At 37.9% G+C, this 15,321-nt stretch overlaps 2 protein-coding genes across 7 annotated transcripts in view; one reads left to right on the top strand and one right to left on the bottom strand.

The window, feature by feature from the left end:
- Positions 1-3,267: 3,267 nt before the first annotated feature.
- On the top strand, positions 3,268-4,457 carry LOC139700821 (uncharacterized). Its single transcript, XM_071599251.1, has 3 exons — positions 3,268-3,489; positions 3,567-3,720; positions 3,921-4,457. Exons 1-3 carry the CDS (start codon positions 3,364-3,366, stop codon positions 3,989-3,991), a joined length of 351 nt encoding a protein of 116 aa, XP_071455352.1. The 5' UTR covers positions 3,268-3,363; the 3' UTR covers positions 3,992-4,457.
- A 135-nt stretch (positions 4,458-4,592) lies between these two features.
- Positions 4,593-15,321, bottom strand: part of Rexo5 (RNA exonuclease 5) — a 38,031-nt gene continuing 27,302 nt past the window's right edge. For all 6 annotated transcript variants that reach the window (XM_071587093.1, XM_071587122.1, XM_071587099.1 and 3 more), the window contains 2 exons: positions 12,061-12,234; positions 4,593-5,018 (listed from right to left, as the gene is read on the bottom strand). In XM_071587093.1, the coding sequence (XP_071443194.1) occupies positions 4,654-5,018; positions 12,061-12,234 (539 nt within the window). In that variant the 3' untranslated portion in view covers positions 4,593-4,653. The remainder of the gene's footprint in view (positions 5,019-12,060; positions 12,235-15,321) is intronic.

Raw genomic sequence — 15,321 nt, 5'->3', positions numbered from 1 at the left:
CAGGACAACCGCCCATCTAGAACTATTCCTAGGAATTTTGCATGGGGCGCTTGGGGAATTAGTTTTCCACTTGATTCAATTGCAAAAGTGGCCATGTTTTTGTTTGCAAAGTAAAGTAGTTGGGACTTTTCCACATTTAAATTCAGCTGATTCCTGCTACACCATGAGTTCAGATGTTGAACGGTTTGTTTAGCATTGTTTGTTAAACTTTGGACTGTAGAGGCAGTGAGTATGATACTGGTATCGTCTGCAAATAAGAGTGGATCATCCCTTTCGTTGGTTCTTATATTCTCAGGTAGGTCATTAATGTAGAGGAGAAACAGGATAGGACCCAGAACTGAACCCTGTGGGACACCTTGGCATACAACTTTACCAGGAGAGATGAATTTTTTTCCATCATTGAGCAAAACCACGTGCTGCTGACGGCCCTGAAGATATGAGACTAACCAGTCATGTGCATTGCCCCTAATGCCATATTTATGCATTTTTTGCAGTAGTAAATTGTGATTTACTGAGCCAAATGCGTCAGAAAAATCGAAGAACATTCCTACAGATAAAGTTGATTTCATCTGTATGGCCCACATCCATCAGGAACAGCTGAAGGGATGGGGCTCTGATCACATCTACACAATACCCTGCAAGCTACTGCAAGGGCATGTGTTAGGTCACCACCCGTAAAAGAGAACAAAACCACATGCAAAATCAACACATCCATGGAAACCTAAACCCACAGTGGCTTATGCATTCATTCAAAAACCCTTTCTATTAACATGCATGCAAATATATATACTATCAAGAAACAAATAATTGCACCCTAGGATGCCGTAAGAAATTTATCCAATAACATTCAAGGGTTAATTCAAGATGCTTCCTTCCATGATGTCATTATCATTATTATAGGTAATCTAGTGGTTAAGGTAGTTTTTGGATGGACACAACCACCAAATATTTCTTTTGTCTCCCCTAGCAAAACACAATCCAACAACCTACACTTAAACAAACTCCATCTATATTTCCATATACTTCCCTCCCTTCATTACGTCCAACATGCCTATTCTATTCCTGCCTCTTCCTAGTTTTCCTGAAATTCTCCCCTCTCTCACAGTCTTTTACATCTCATTGCCAATCAATATGCTTTACATCCATTTTTCCTGTCTCCTTATGATCTTTCCCAACAGTCCATTCTCCTGCTCCACCATGCCTAGCACCTCATTTGTTTTCACTTCTGTCCAGTTAACCTTCTCGGTTCTTCTCCAAACCCACATTTCAAAAGTCTCCAATCTACTCCTATCATCCTGCTTCAATGGCCATGTTTCTGCACTGCATATAAATATGCTGCATATCAAAGTTTTGACAACCCTTTTCTTAACATCCTTACTCAAAGCCATCAATTTTTTTGATCCGAAACACTTCTGAGATAAGTAAACTGTTCCCAATGCTTTTGTCCTCCTATTTTAATTTTTAAATTAGCCTTTCTCTTTCTGGGATAGCACATAACAATAACAATAGTTTTATCTACATTTACTCTCATCTGATATCTACTGTGCTTTTCCTATGCACTCAGTTGATTATCTGCAATCCTAATTGATTTTATGGATGCCCCACCAACTTTCATCCCCATCTCCTTCTTTCCATTCAGTTCCTACCATGCCTCTTTAATCTTTTTCTTCACATGTATGTTGAACAGGACAGATGATAAAGAAGAGCCTTGCCTTACTCCTCTTCCTAGCACTACCCATCCGACCTTACCATCCCCCACTCTGCAGTCTGAGACATATACAGGTTGTGTTTGAATAGTCTCCCATTCCTCAAATCGACTCCTATTTTCCACAAAATATTCATTAGTTTTCCTCTCTATTAGTGCCTCTCTCTCAAACTCCATGTTCCTCTCTATTAGTGCCCTCATTACTGCAATGGCATCACTCATGCTTCTCCCCTTCCTAAACCCTAATTGATCATCCCTCAAGTAATCATTTACCCTGATCTCCATTCTCTTGTTGATGCTCCTGAGAGCTACTTTAGCTGTGTGCGAAATCAATTCTATCAACCAGCGCTTATTGTTCTATGATGACATTTTGGCCAGAAAAAGCAAGTTTTCTGTTACACAAGCATTGCAATTATTATTCATGTCAGTTACAGATAGAGCAATAATACCTTGATTCATATTTTTTGGCCATTGAATTAGCTTGCTAGGTATAGTTCAGGTCAGCCCATCTTTTTAAAGGAAAAAGCAATCCTGCAGACTGGATCCAAATAGCAATTTTCTTAAGTTCCCAACATGCTTAAAATAGCCATTCCAACTCGTTGGAACTTAGTTATCGCCACTTCTCTTTTGTTTTAACCCATTAAATTAGCTCATTTTACCTTGAGCATTCTAATTTCAAATTAAAGTTAGTACTATATAATAGGGAAACGTCATGTTTCAGTCAGCTGCTTGTCAGTAGCCATTTTCAACTTGCCAATGGACTGTTGCTTTTTTTCCCAAGATTTCTAATTTGTCCAAAATGAAATTATTCTTTATAATCTTTCTATCTCAATGAAATTCCTCTCAACCAATCAAAACTTCTCCAATTTTCTTTCTCAAAGATTTATCTCAAATTACGAGTATCCTCCAGATTTCTGGATGAGCTTTTTCAGTGCTCCCTTAGGCATATTTTCCTCGATACTTCTCCATTTTTCATCAGCCCATTTTTCTTTATTCTATTATAATCGATTACCTCCAATTCATTAAACTTCTCCTCTGCATCCCTCGATGCGAAGGAGAATATACGATCTCCTTGGTGAAGACTATACTTAATGCTCAAACAACCTCTTTCTGCCTTATATTCCTATCTGCCTGGGAAACCATAGGCACCACAGTGATAGTGTGTGGCCCCCTACCCTGATGTTTGAATTTCACACCACCTTGGTCTCAGTTGGGCGATTCTTCCATCACCTATCAGACTGACCTCCGGATTGATAACTGTGTTAATGATTTTTGAAAAATGAAATTTGAAACATTAATAAGCTAATGTAATGATATATAGGTAACATCATTGTGTAAGTCACAATTCATTCCTCAAATCGAAATACTGTACTAGGCAACTTTCCTATGCTCACGAAAACCTCCTATTCAACATCTATAAAAGAGAAGTAGGTGCCTACAAAATACACCGCTAAAAAGAGAAAAATATTAAATCCATTATATAAGCTTGGTGCAAACATTAACATTTGATTTTCCCGTCCAACTCTCTAACGAACAACAAAAGACTATCCACATGCGTTGCCTATGTCGCGGCAATCCGCGTAGATGTAGATTGCATTTCTGTTTACCGCATGAGTGCCGGTACGTGTGTGGTGCGAAAAGAGTTTTTATAAATAATAATGGATACATATTCAGTGAAGGGTGAAGTGTTTCGGTTGTTGCTGAAAAAATCCAACCTCAAAAAACAAGAAGTTGCCTTAACTAAAATGCTAGACGTTATCGATAAACAGTTACTAGGATTGGAGGTATGTGAATTTCTTTTCAGTGAATATAAAGGCGTGGTGATATTTCATAACTTTATTCCTAACATAAAAATATCTAGGTAGAAGGATATCAGCTTGCCAGTGAAGTTAGAATGAAAGAAGACCCAGACGAGGGAAGTGGTTCAGAACTAGAGGAAATGAATTCAGACACTGGATTGGTTTCAGAAGAAGAATTAAATAAAACCAAACTTAGTTTGGATAGTCGTCTAGACGGTATGTGATTATTTATTTTCTTCTCGGTAGATGATTCGCATTTTCAGAATAAGTTCATTTTTGTTCTCGTAAACAATATCGGGTGGAGAAAGCATCTCTAATTTGTCGCCGACTGATATAATTCTTCAAAATAACCAAATTTTATCGTTAATGGACGGTGAATTTTGCATCTTTATGTGATAACCCAAATTAATTTACAGATATGCTGAGTGGCAACTTCTGTGTTGAAGAAGATGAGGATGATGAAATGGAAGATTTAATCGTGCTATGATATAATTTTGAAAACGATCCGAACTGATTTAAAGAACCGGCTGCGTGCTGTACAGTTTCATTTAGCAGAATGGCCATTCATTAAGTGGAACTGTTCATAACATGCAAACGTTCAAGGTTTTGGTGTGCTGTGCAAGAACCAGTCAAGAGCGAAACGAGTTGGAAGTTAATGTATTAAAATCAATTCTCCATCGATGTAGATTACTGGGTGGAATGGTTTGTATTCATATTTGTTCAGTAGTACCTTGAATGACAGGGGAAGTCCTTTTCATATAGCTTAGCTGTGTGAAAAATTTTATTGCCGTCAGTTATAAACGAAATATATATGATGTTGAAAAAGTCAATATGAACTGACAGAAGTGAAATTAATGGGGTGAAATATTTTACTGTAATTTCCCAGTCTGCTGGTTAAAATTCCAATGTTATATGTACATGTCAACTACAATATATAGGATTTTGAAAAACTATGTTGTAATTGTCATTTGTTTCAACACACCTTTTTACATATTTGTATCATGCTAGAATTTCCCATCAGCTTTTTCCGGAGTAGTTCATGGCATTTCAACTTTGATTTCATAAGATTTACAAAAACTTTATTTTGAACAATAGGCATAACATTTTTCTTTATACAATGTTGAAGTAGCTAAATGCGCTACAAAAGCCTTAAATAATTTCATCAGAGGGGCCTTTCAGATGAATGAAACAGGCTCCATTTAAATTATCCGTGCCACCTAGAATCAAAATGCACAAAGAGCATGGTGCAGCATGCTCTACTATTTTTGTACACCACCTTCGAAGAGTTCTTAATTTTTTTCCAACCGAGTCTTTGGCTAAATGCACTATACACAGTTGATGCTCCAACATATTTTCACATGCAGAGGTAATGACTTCCGATGGATGTTGCAATCGTAGTAGATTTGGAGGCTTTCCTTCACTGTGACTAAAATCCACATAGTCTTTTTCAGAGTTCCTTATGTCAACATATGACTCATATTCACTAATTGTATCTTCCATGCCAACAATGGCAGCTGCAATGAAAAAATAAATTACTTCATGTTTAGCAGAATTATCTTTGGCACTTGCTTTTGGTATTTATGAATGATACACATCAAAATGTTTTTAAGTACCCAAAATAAATGAAAAAAAAATTAAACCACTTGGTAAAATTCAGTAACAGTGAAATCATACGAGATACTTTATCGATCCCTCTCCATTGACTACAACCTAGATGCGATAGAAGAAATTGCATGTTCAAATGAATCCTACAACTGTGCTGAAAACTGCTGGTAGGGTCACCCATGTCAGATAGGTCGAAAGGTATCTAATTTCAGTGGGGTAGTCATTTAAGTGATGGTATCATATCCAAAATGCTATTGAGGAAGGCAATGGGAAACCACCTCAATTATCTACACCAAGAATGGTATGATGATGAACATAACAGAGACTGAGTCCTGGAAACTACGACAATTTCACCAATCGCCAGGGTTGGGCCTGGCAGTGGAAGAAATAAGACTTCCGGGAAATAAATCATCTCCTGAAATGAGGGAAAGGAAACTTTAAAAAATATGGAATGAGAGATTGTAAGAGGAATCATTATTTTAGATTGTGCAAGGTGAGATGGAAAGGTATCAGGGATTACTGAAGCAATTGTTGTAGGGTAATATAAGGTGGAGGGAAAGAGAGAAGAAGAGTGAAGGTGGCAATATATTGGACAAAAAGGTAAAGAGAAGTACAATAAAGATAAGAGCAGGCAAGTAGGAATACTATTAGTAGAAGAATGGTTGAACCAACCAACACTTGGTCATTATTCGGGTATACATGCCACCATGTAATTATTGCGGGGAAAAAGTCAATAGGATGAGTGATCATTTATAGAAAAGAACTGTGGGCATAACTGTAAAAAAAACATTTGATAGTGATGGGGGATTGAAACACACTGGTGGCAAAGGAAGAGATGGTAGTGAAGTAGGTGATTATGGTTTAGGAACAAGGAATGACTGCAGGGAGAGATGGTTTAATCCAAATGATCTCAACATAAACACTACAATAAAAGTTTATTAGTTTAAGGAATTCTGTCAAAACTCCTGAAGCAAATGTCAAAGATCTCGCGTAGAGTAATTCACAAGTTGTCCACTCGGTATCAAGTTCCTTTGCTTGGCATATATTTGAAATAGAATCAAATATGGCTTCAAAAGGTGAAGAAGTATACCATTTTGTGGTAGATATAGGTTATATATAGGTATATAACCAGTATAGAGGTATACATTTATAGCCAGTGAATGGCAAATGGATGGTTGGAAATATACGCCAGCAGATTGAGCCACCATACCACAAGACTTAGATTGGACGTCGTCGGGTCAATTATTGCAAAGGATGAGAAAAAGTGCAGTGAAGGATATCAAACAAAATTCATTACAACATCCAACTGATATAACTCATTACTGATGGATAGTTTGCAATAAACAAATAAAATGAAGCAAACTATCTCAAGAGTAACTCCAAAACTCCCCACTCTTCCTTTTCATAAAAAGAAGCTCATCTTCACCCCCGAAAGGAATTTTAAGTAAAATTTTATAGTACCACCATACAAGTACTGTGAAAATAGCTTGGTAATAGAAAAGAAATTGGACCCAAATAGAAAAATGATGTACACCAGAAAATCTGCGACATGTGGGATGTATGCATTTGTCAAATGAAAGAAATTTCAGCGATAGAATTAACCCACGAAGTTGAGTCGGAAAAACTATCCTTAATGGCAAGGCATCTGATGGAATCTTTACACCAGCCCATGTTTGTGCCCACAAACAAACAACATTTTTGGTCTCAAGGAAGAAGACTTGATGTGCGAGAACAATGTAAGATGGTAAAACATAAGAAGAAACGTGACTTAGTCATAAAGTCACAACTTGACATTTGGCAAACAATCCCCATGAACGTACCACCTTTATTGCCCATACTCTCCTCTCCCACCTCTCCTTTTTCCCAAATCTCTCACCCACAGTTTACCCTATATATACACAACATTGCAAGGAGACATTTGTATTTTGTTCCTGAAGATGATGACTGAGCATTAAACATGTACTTCAAAAATCCCATGGAAAACTAAAACTAACATTCATAATCAGTAAACAGCTATGAAAAACAACTCAAGCATATGGAGGAAACAGATACTCAAGAAACAGAATTGTCAATACTGCATATGTTAATAGATGAAGAAGAAAAGATTTAATTGCATCATATAGAAAATATAAAAAAAGCATATTCTTTTCCACTAATATTAGCATTATTAAAATTAGCTAAGAAAAGCAAACTAATAGCATTAACTTTTCATGTATGTTCTTGACAGGAATGAAAAATAACTCGCCATTCTGAATGCTTTAATGGGTCAACTCAATTGTCAAAGGCAACCCAATTAATTATTGCTCATTGAATTCATTCATTACCATGACCTTTAATACCACATGCAAGAGGACAAAATGGGGAGATAGATGAGCAAATTGATTGCTCAAGAAAATTTGTTGTCTCCGGCACAACTTTATGGAATTTGCATAACACATAGAAATGGCATGAAATTTTTGACTTAGTAATTCCACACACTTCTTTTAAAATCATGACCCATGTTTCGATGTTGAACGTCATCATCAGGTGGTTCTCATAGAAGCAAACTTGGTTTCTATACCTCCTAATCGAGGAAGGGAGGTTGGAGGGGTAAAAAGGTTAAAATATAGCTGGGAGGAAAAGAGAATTACATCTTTCGGTGTCAATCGTTGATTTGGAAGAAGTGGGGAGTGGGAGAGATACAAAATTTTGTTAGCAAGTTCATCCTTGCAACGGACGCATTTCAAAATTTCCAACTGCTCCAAAGCATCAACCCTTCGACCTTTATTTTCAAAATGAAGAATTTTAGTCAGAAAGTCATTTCTGTAGTCATTCTCGATGAGATGATTTCCAAAGAGGGATGTTATATTTTTGTTTTTTTTATTTTGTATAATTTTATAATTTCTTTAAATTTCCATCCTGTTTGCCCAATATACTTTGTATAACAGTCAGAGCACTTTAATCATACACTCCACTTCTCTCGTTTTTTTGGGGACTTTGTCTTCAGTGTGAGAGATCAGGTTCTTAAGGCATGAACCCCTGTAAATAGCATATTTAATTTTTTCTTTAGAGAGAGAGAAATATTCCGCAGATAGAGTATTCGTTGCCATTTGGCAGTGAGATCTTTTAAATATTCGGGGTTGTAAATGTGGCTTAAGGCTATTTTCATAAGTTTCTTCCAGTAAAGCATATTAATTAGATCTTCTGAATAGCCACTGTTTACTGCTAAGATTTTAACTACATTAAGTTCCTTATTTATACTGAGTTTTGACAGAGGGATAGAGGCTAATTGGTGGGTCATTGCATGAAATGCCGAAAGCTATGGGTGAAGCAATGCTTTGAAGATGAATTAATTAATTGGTCCATACATTTCCTTCCGAAAAATGGAGTACCTGTCTTTGTCTTTACTAATGGATAGATCGAGGAACTTTAGGGAACATTTTTCCTCTTTTTCACACGTGAATTGTGCATTAGAATTGACCGAATTTAAATGTGCTGAAACTGATCTAGTTGCCAATCGGAACCTGTTCACACACAGAAGATATCGTCTACATATCTAAACCAACCAAATACATTATTAATGGGAGGGTGAGCTAAGGAAAACAAAACTTTTTCAAAATTGTCCATATAAATATCGGCCAGGAGTGGGGACAAGGTCGAGCCCATGGCTAAACCATTGGGTTGTTGGAAATATGTACCATTAAAAATAAAATAATTATGGGAAACAAACGTCATTAGTAATAAGCAGAGTTCATTAATAACTGGCACTGGGATATATTTCCGGAGGAGGATGTCCTCGGCCAGGTTCACAGCTTCCATGGGTGGCAAGTTGTTGAAAAGGTTGCATACATCGAAAGCAACAACCATGCACTTTTTCGGGATGACCTTTTTTCATTAGCTTGCTGACAAGGTTCAAGGAATTCACTACACCATATTCCGTGGAAAATTTGAAAACCTCTCTAAAGAGTTCATTAAGTCTTTCCACAAGCATGTGGTTGGGAGCTGACATATTTGATACTACTGGTCTGATCAGAATCTCATTTTTTTTTAACTTTTGGTAGCCCGAAAAACCGTGGTTCCGAGGGATTCATTTATACTAGTTTGAAAATTTCACAACTTTTAAAAAAAGTATCACTGAATTAAATCACTTTGTTAATTTCTTGTTGAAACTTGGGGGTTGGGTCAGAATGAAGTACTTGAATATTATTGTCTCTGATGAAGTCTTCGCCAAGTATTTCTTTCTAATACAATCACCTTTGGGCCTTTATCTGCTTTTTGATGATCAATTTTCAGCTGTCACTGAATGTATAATGGACTTCAAGGCCTTGAACTCTGTAAAACACTTTTCTTTTTTACTTCTGTGAGATTTTAAGGAGCTCCAGGGAAATGTCTAGTTTAACCTCGATGTTTCCTTTCTGAAGGGTTTGCTTCTCTAAGGACCATCTGATGATGATGTTCAACATCAAAACCTGGGTCATGTGTTTAATTAAAAGTGTGTCGAATCACAAAGTCAATAATTTCATTTCAATATGATTGCTTAAGGTTTGGCCAGGATAAAAAGGAAGTCTAAAAATATAGCAAATTAAAATTTGGCATTTGGAGTGAGCTCAAGAAAAAGAATGGTGGCAATATCTCTTGAAATAGATAATGAAAGCAGCAAACAAAATGACAGGGCTAGTATATGGGGAGACATGATGAAGAAAAATTATTATTATGCGAATGGAGAGATTAGTAATATAAAAGGGATAATTAGGAGGACAAGAGAAGGAAATAGAGTAACATGTCAACAGATCCTTAGGAATAATTAAAGTACAAAGAGTTAAATAAACTAAATCAAGAAGCTTATAATGCAAAAGAAATGTGGTGGAAAGAGTGTGAGGACATAGTTCACACGAAGGTGTAATAAGCTTGCACTACTGAAGAGTGAAAGCAATGACATTGGGTGAGAAAGGTCCATCCATACACATTCCCATGTACTACTAAACATGTGTTACTAAAACCAGAGGATTCTGACCAAATTAAAAAATACATAGACGAACTATAAAATACAGATTTTAGGCACGACAGAATTTATGAAAAAAGAAATTGGTGGGAAGATGAAGAAGAGGTGCTTATGCCCCCTAATTACATTTTAAAGTAAATACATTCATACATAAGCAAAAACTAACAAAATTAAATATTTTTTGTGCAATGGGAATTCAGCATGATTCAATTCATTAGTATTGAGATTGATTAAATTTTAAATTGATAATAATGAATTAGAACTTTGCACACTCCTACTGTTAGCCATCCCCCAGGTGGGTATATGCTAATGTCATACTACCTTGATCAAAAAGTTCCCGGAATAACCACCGTGTGGCGCTCCCATCGTTCCGATTTGAGTTCTGTTTTTTTTGTTAAATTGGTACATCTGTTGTTGATATTCCCTTTAAATCTTAGTGTCATAACTTGACATTTGCAAAAGTTACGGTCGGTTTTCGGTATGTCCATCAGTGCTTCCTGCGATTTTTCCATTACTTCCTCTCGGCTGCTAAAACGCGTTCCCCGTAATGGTTTTTTAACTCGATTGAACAGAAAGAAGTCACAGGGAGCCAAATCAGGTGAATTCGGTGGCTGTTGGATGGTATTTGTTGCATTTTTCGTCAAAAAATTACGAATAATGATAGCACTGTGCGACGGTGCGTTATCATGGTGCAAAATCCACGAGTTTTCTGCCCACATTTCTGGTCTCTTTCGGCGAATTGCTTCACGCAAACGTCTCATAACGCCCAAATAATACTCTTTGTTTACTGTCTGGCCTTCTGGCAAAAATTCATGATGCACTACACCGTTGTAATCCATGAAAACCGTCAGCATTGCCTTCTTTTTTGACTGAAAACGACGTGGTTTTTTTGGTCTCGGCTCATTTGGTGAACGCCATTCACTTGCCTGATGTCTGGATTGCGTGTCGTACTCATAAACCCACGTCTCGTCTCCAGTAATGATCCTTTTGATGAATGTGGGATCGGATTCAGCCTCGCAAATCATGTCTTTTGCGACGTCAACACGGTCTCTTTTTTGCATGAAATTGAGGTCTTTTGGCACCAACTTTGCTGCTACACGACGGAAACCCAAATCATTAACCACAATGTCTTGGGCGGATCCATAGGCAATGTTCAAGTCCTCCGCTATTTCTCTGATGGTTAATTTGCGGTTATTGACCAACATTTCTTTTACTTTATCAATTTTTTCACCGACTTTCGATGTCGATGGTCTGCCACTGCGTTCATCATCTTCGATTGACTCACGACCACTTCTGAACCGCTCGTGCCACTGGTAAACGACCGCTTTTTTTAGAGAATCGTTGCCGAAACACTTTTCCAACATTTCCAACGTCCGTGCGCCACTAAATCCGTTTTTTACGCAAAATTTAATACAAGTTCGTTGTTGCAAATTTAAATCCATTTCTGAAATTGTAAAAAATCGCCAACACACACAGAGATAGATGTACTCTTGGCTACGTAACTTTTGCAAATGTCAAGTTATGACACTAAGATTTAAAGGGAATATCAACAACAGATGTACCAATTTAACAAAAAAACAGAACTCAAATCGGAACGATGGGAGCGCCACACGGTGGTTATTCCGGGAACTTTTTGATCAAGGTAGTATACCCACTTCCCCTGAATGCATCGTATTCTTTTAGCTGCTAATTAGTTTTTATGGTCACTGGGATAGTTTGTACAGCAGTTTGCAAGTTTTGTGTTGGAGCTCCTTCACTGCGGTGTCTCTAAGTATACCATTCAGTGTTTGCACTCCACCATCATGAGATACATACAGTTTACTGACTAACCAGGATAAAATCAGTTTTCACAGTTTCAATAAAAAGGCAAATACCATAATGTGAAAGAACATGAAACTCAAAATAAGCCCAAGTCACAATGAGGTGTGCAGTTAATGGAAAAGACAATGAACACTGCACTGCCTACTTACCTGCATGTTTCCCCCTATTTACATGGGTAAATACAGATGTAGCATAAGCCGCAACTCCATTGGCCCCCATCTCCAGGTCTTGTGCCAATCTCTTCTGACGAGAGCTCTGCTTAGATTTTTTACTAGCCTGCCTTGCCACTAGATCACTTACTACAGCATCTCCGAAGTGCATACCTAAAACAAGCACATACACAATTACTACCTATTATCTAATGAAGCAAGCAGAGAATGAATTAAAACTTACATTGAGAGAACTAGTACCTAAAAGTATAAGAATTGAGCAAGCACACAGAGAATGGTAGAACAGACTTCTTGAATGAGTTCGCCGATGTATCAGACATTTTCAAATTGAATATACAAGGAAAAATTAAACATACAATGGATTATTGCCACACTGATTATTTACCATCCCTATAAAAATTACTCCTCATGTTAAAAGCTTGTTATTGCTGAAGATCATGTTAAAAATACTATTTAGCTAAATTCTAAGACTAAATGGATGGTATTGTAATAGACATTCATATTTTACACGCTAGGCTATACAAATCAACTGGGAAACCAACTACCTGCCACTAGCATGCATTTTCATACAGTATTGATTTTTTACAAACAATCCGGTGGTTGCACTATTTTTAAGGCAATAATAGCATATTCATTGGCTGAAGGTTTTTCACAAAACTTAAAGAGCTGCTTGAGAATTAAAAAAGCTCATTACAATACTTTAAAATAGTGAATTATTTTCTCCATCAAAAAAAAGCTTTAAAGACATCTTACAGTACGGCAAATGTCATGCTATGGGTGTATTTCTATAATGAAATAAGTTTCTAAAGGTAATATATAATATGTGGTTTTTCATTGAAATTAATGGACTGGTTTTTTTGATAGTAATGAATTAATTGAAAAAATGAACTGTTTTAGTTAACATGGTTGGCACAAAAGTGCTGGCTCATAACCTTTGCTATCATGACCGTAATGATAAAATCAATTTTTTTATTAACAATCAAACAAATTGTAGAATTACAAGATGCATGTAAACTAAGTAGAAATGCTAAGTTGTAACAGTTCAATTACTCAAACTTTGTCTGGTTCTTGATATTATTTCAAATACTGACATCCAGACTAAAGCTTTTTCATTTTCAAAATAAGACATAAAGTTCATCTGGTTGACTGTCTCCTTTTTAGCTGGAAAAATACACATGAAGGTGGATGAGAGAGAAAATGTTTTTTTAAGCATTGCAGATATTCTTATGACCCATCAACATTCAGAGCATATTATTCAAATATTACTGCCTCGGGAAGGGCATAGTAGAACAGACCTACCTCAAATTCATACACAAGATGGTATCTATTTAAATATCACCTTTGGATCATAACCTAGATCTTGAAAGTTCCTCTCTGTTCGAAGTTACAATTATAGTCATCCTTCACAACTTGGTAAAACTCAATTTTAATACATCACTAATATGTTGAACTATCACCTAAATTACATATTCACTTACACTGCTGATCTCAAAAAATAATCAAAACTGGGAAATCCTGTGGGTGTTTAGAATTACAAGGTAGGTCCCAAACTTAGAAAGACTTATTTTTTTTCTAAATTGACAGACGTGGATGGGCAGCAGTTTCTCTGGCTGGGTTCGAGGGAGGGGAGTCTTGTGAAAGGCTGGTGGCAGTTGGCTCCCAGGCTTTGCAGGATGCTGATTGTTCATCATGGAAAACCTTTATAACGCGATCTTATTACGCTCCGTCATGAAATGGTTATTGGAACGTTGCTACGCCATTAAATTTCATGAAAAACTGGGAAAGAGATTCATGATGTGCTCAAGGCAGCTTGGTGGTGTAATATGGTGTGACATGGGTATAACACCATTGGTAGATCGGGTGTTTTTGTGCAGCACAATTGTTTCGGGAGGGTACAGTAAATTTGAAGTTGCTGAACATTCAGGATGTCCGTCGACCTCTGATGAAAGTGATGGAAATCTTGCAAGAGTAGAGGCTTTGTTAGACAGGGATCACAGATTGTTTTGCATGATTTCTGATGAACTACAGGGACGCACCCAAAAGTGGTAGGACTGATTTTCTCTGGCGCGAACGGAGCGGTGGAGGGGGGTCTGCCTGGCAGGGTAAGGTGGAGGGGGCTCTTAGCAACAGACTGACACCAACCTCAGTCGCCTGCGGGCTGTCGTTGAGTGAGGACACCGTTTTTAGTGAAGCAAGTTTTTTGTCCGCGTCGAAAAACAAAATGAATCTGAATTTAGAGCAACGTTATTCCGTGAAGCTTTGTGCGAAACTCGGGAAGACGGCCACTGAGACCCTCGATATGATCAAGCAGGCTTATGGGGACACTGCCTTCAGCCGTTCCACAGTATTTGAGTGGCACAAGTTGTTTAAAGAGGGTAGGGAGCTCGTTGAAGACGACCATCACTCCGGACGGCCGTCGACGGCAAGAACCGACACGAATGTGGACAGAGTGAGGACACTGCTGAACACAGACCGACGCTTAACCAGTGAAGAAATTGCAGACCAGTTGGGTCTGTCTGCATCCAACGTCCAACGCATTATTTCACAGGACTTGGCCATGCGCAAGGTGTGCGCCAAGATGGTGCCGAAAATTCTGCCATGGCACGCTCGTCGTCAGACAGCTCCTGGCCAAATACGGCGTTGCCACGTTGCCGCACCCACCCTATTCTACCGATCTGGCACCACCGGACTTCTTCTTCTTCCCCCTGATGAAAAGACAGCTCAAGGGACGAAGTTTTGACTCGATAAAGGCCGTTCAAGAGGCTTCGACGAGGGTCATCAACGGCATCCCCAAAGAAAATTTCCAGCGGGCGTACGGGGAATGGGAGCAACGTTATACTAAGCAGTGTAGCAGCTCAAGGAGCATACTTTGAAGATTATTAAGTTGATGTAAGTATATCGTCAATAAAACTCTTGTAAAAAAAACAGTCCTACCACTTTTGGGTGCGACCCTGTAGGTATTTCTTAAAGTTACATGCATCGACTTGTGACCGAAAATAGGAGCATGAGAAAGGTGTGTGCGAAACTGGCACCACAAGTGCCCTCAAACGAACAAAAGGAAACACACGTGCATCTACCAAAACCTTCTCGGTCATGTGACGGAGGATTCAAATTTTTTAGAAAACGCCCCACCCAAAATCTTTCTCAAAGTAATCCCCCGCCTCAAATCTGTGCAGAAAGGATGTCACCACAGCTCCATGGAAGCGTTGCAACAGGCCGTGACAAGGAGCTTAGCAAGCC

The sequence above is a fragment of the Hetaerina americana genome, unplaced genomic scaffold, assembly GCF_022747635.1.
Source record: "Hetaerina americana unplaced genomic scaffold, ioHetAmer1.1.p SCAF_1, whole genome shotgun sequence".
Lineage (NCBI taxonomy): Eukaryota > Metazoa > Arthropoda > Insecta > Odonata > Calopterygidae > Hetaerina > Hetaerina americana.
Note: the sequence above shows the minus strand (reverse complement) of the source record. Positions and strands in the feature narration are given on the sequence as shown.

Excerpts from the sequence above, each read along its gene's own strand:
- LOC139700821 (XM_071599251.1), top strand. The coding sequence starts at position 3,364 with ATGGATACATATTCAGTGAAGGGTGAAGTGTTTCGGTTGTTGCTGAAA. Across the intron at positions 3,490-3,566 it reads AACAGTTACTAGGATTGGAG|GTAGAAGGATATCAGCTTGC; the intron begins GTATGTGAATTT and ends AAAAATATCTAG. Across the intron at positions 3,721-3,920 it reads TTTGGATAGTCGTCTAGACG|ATATGCTGAGTGGCAACTTC; the intron begins GTATGTGATTAT and ends ATTAATTTACAG.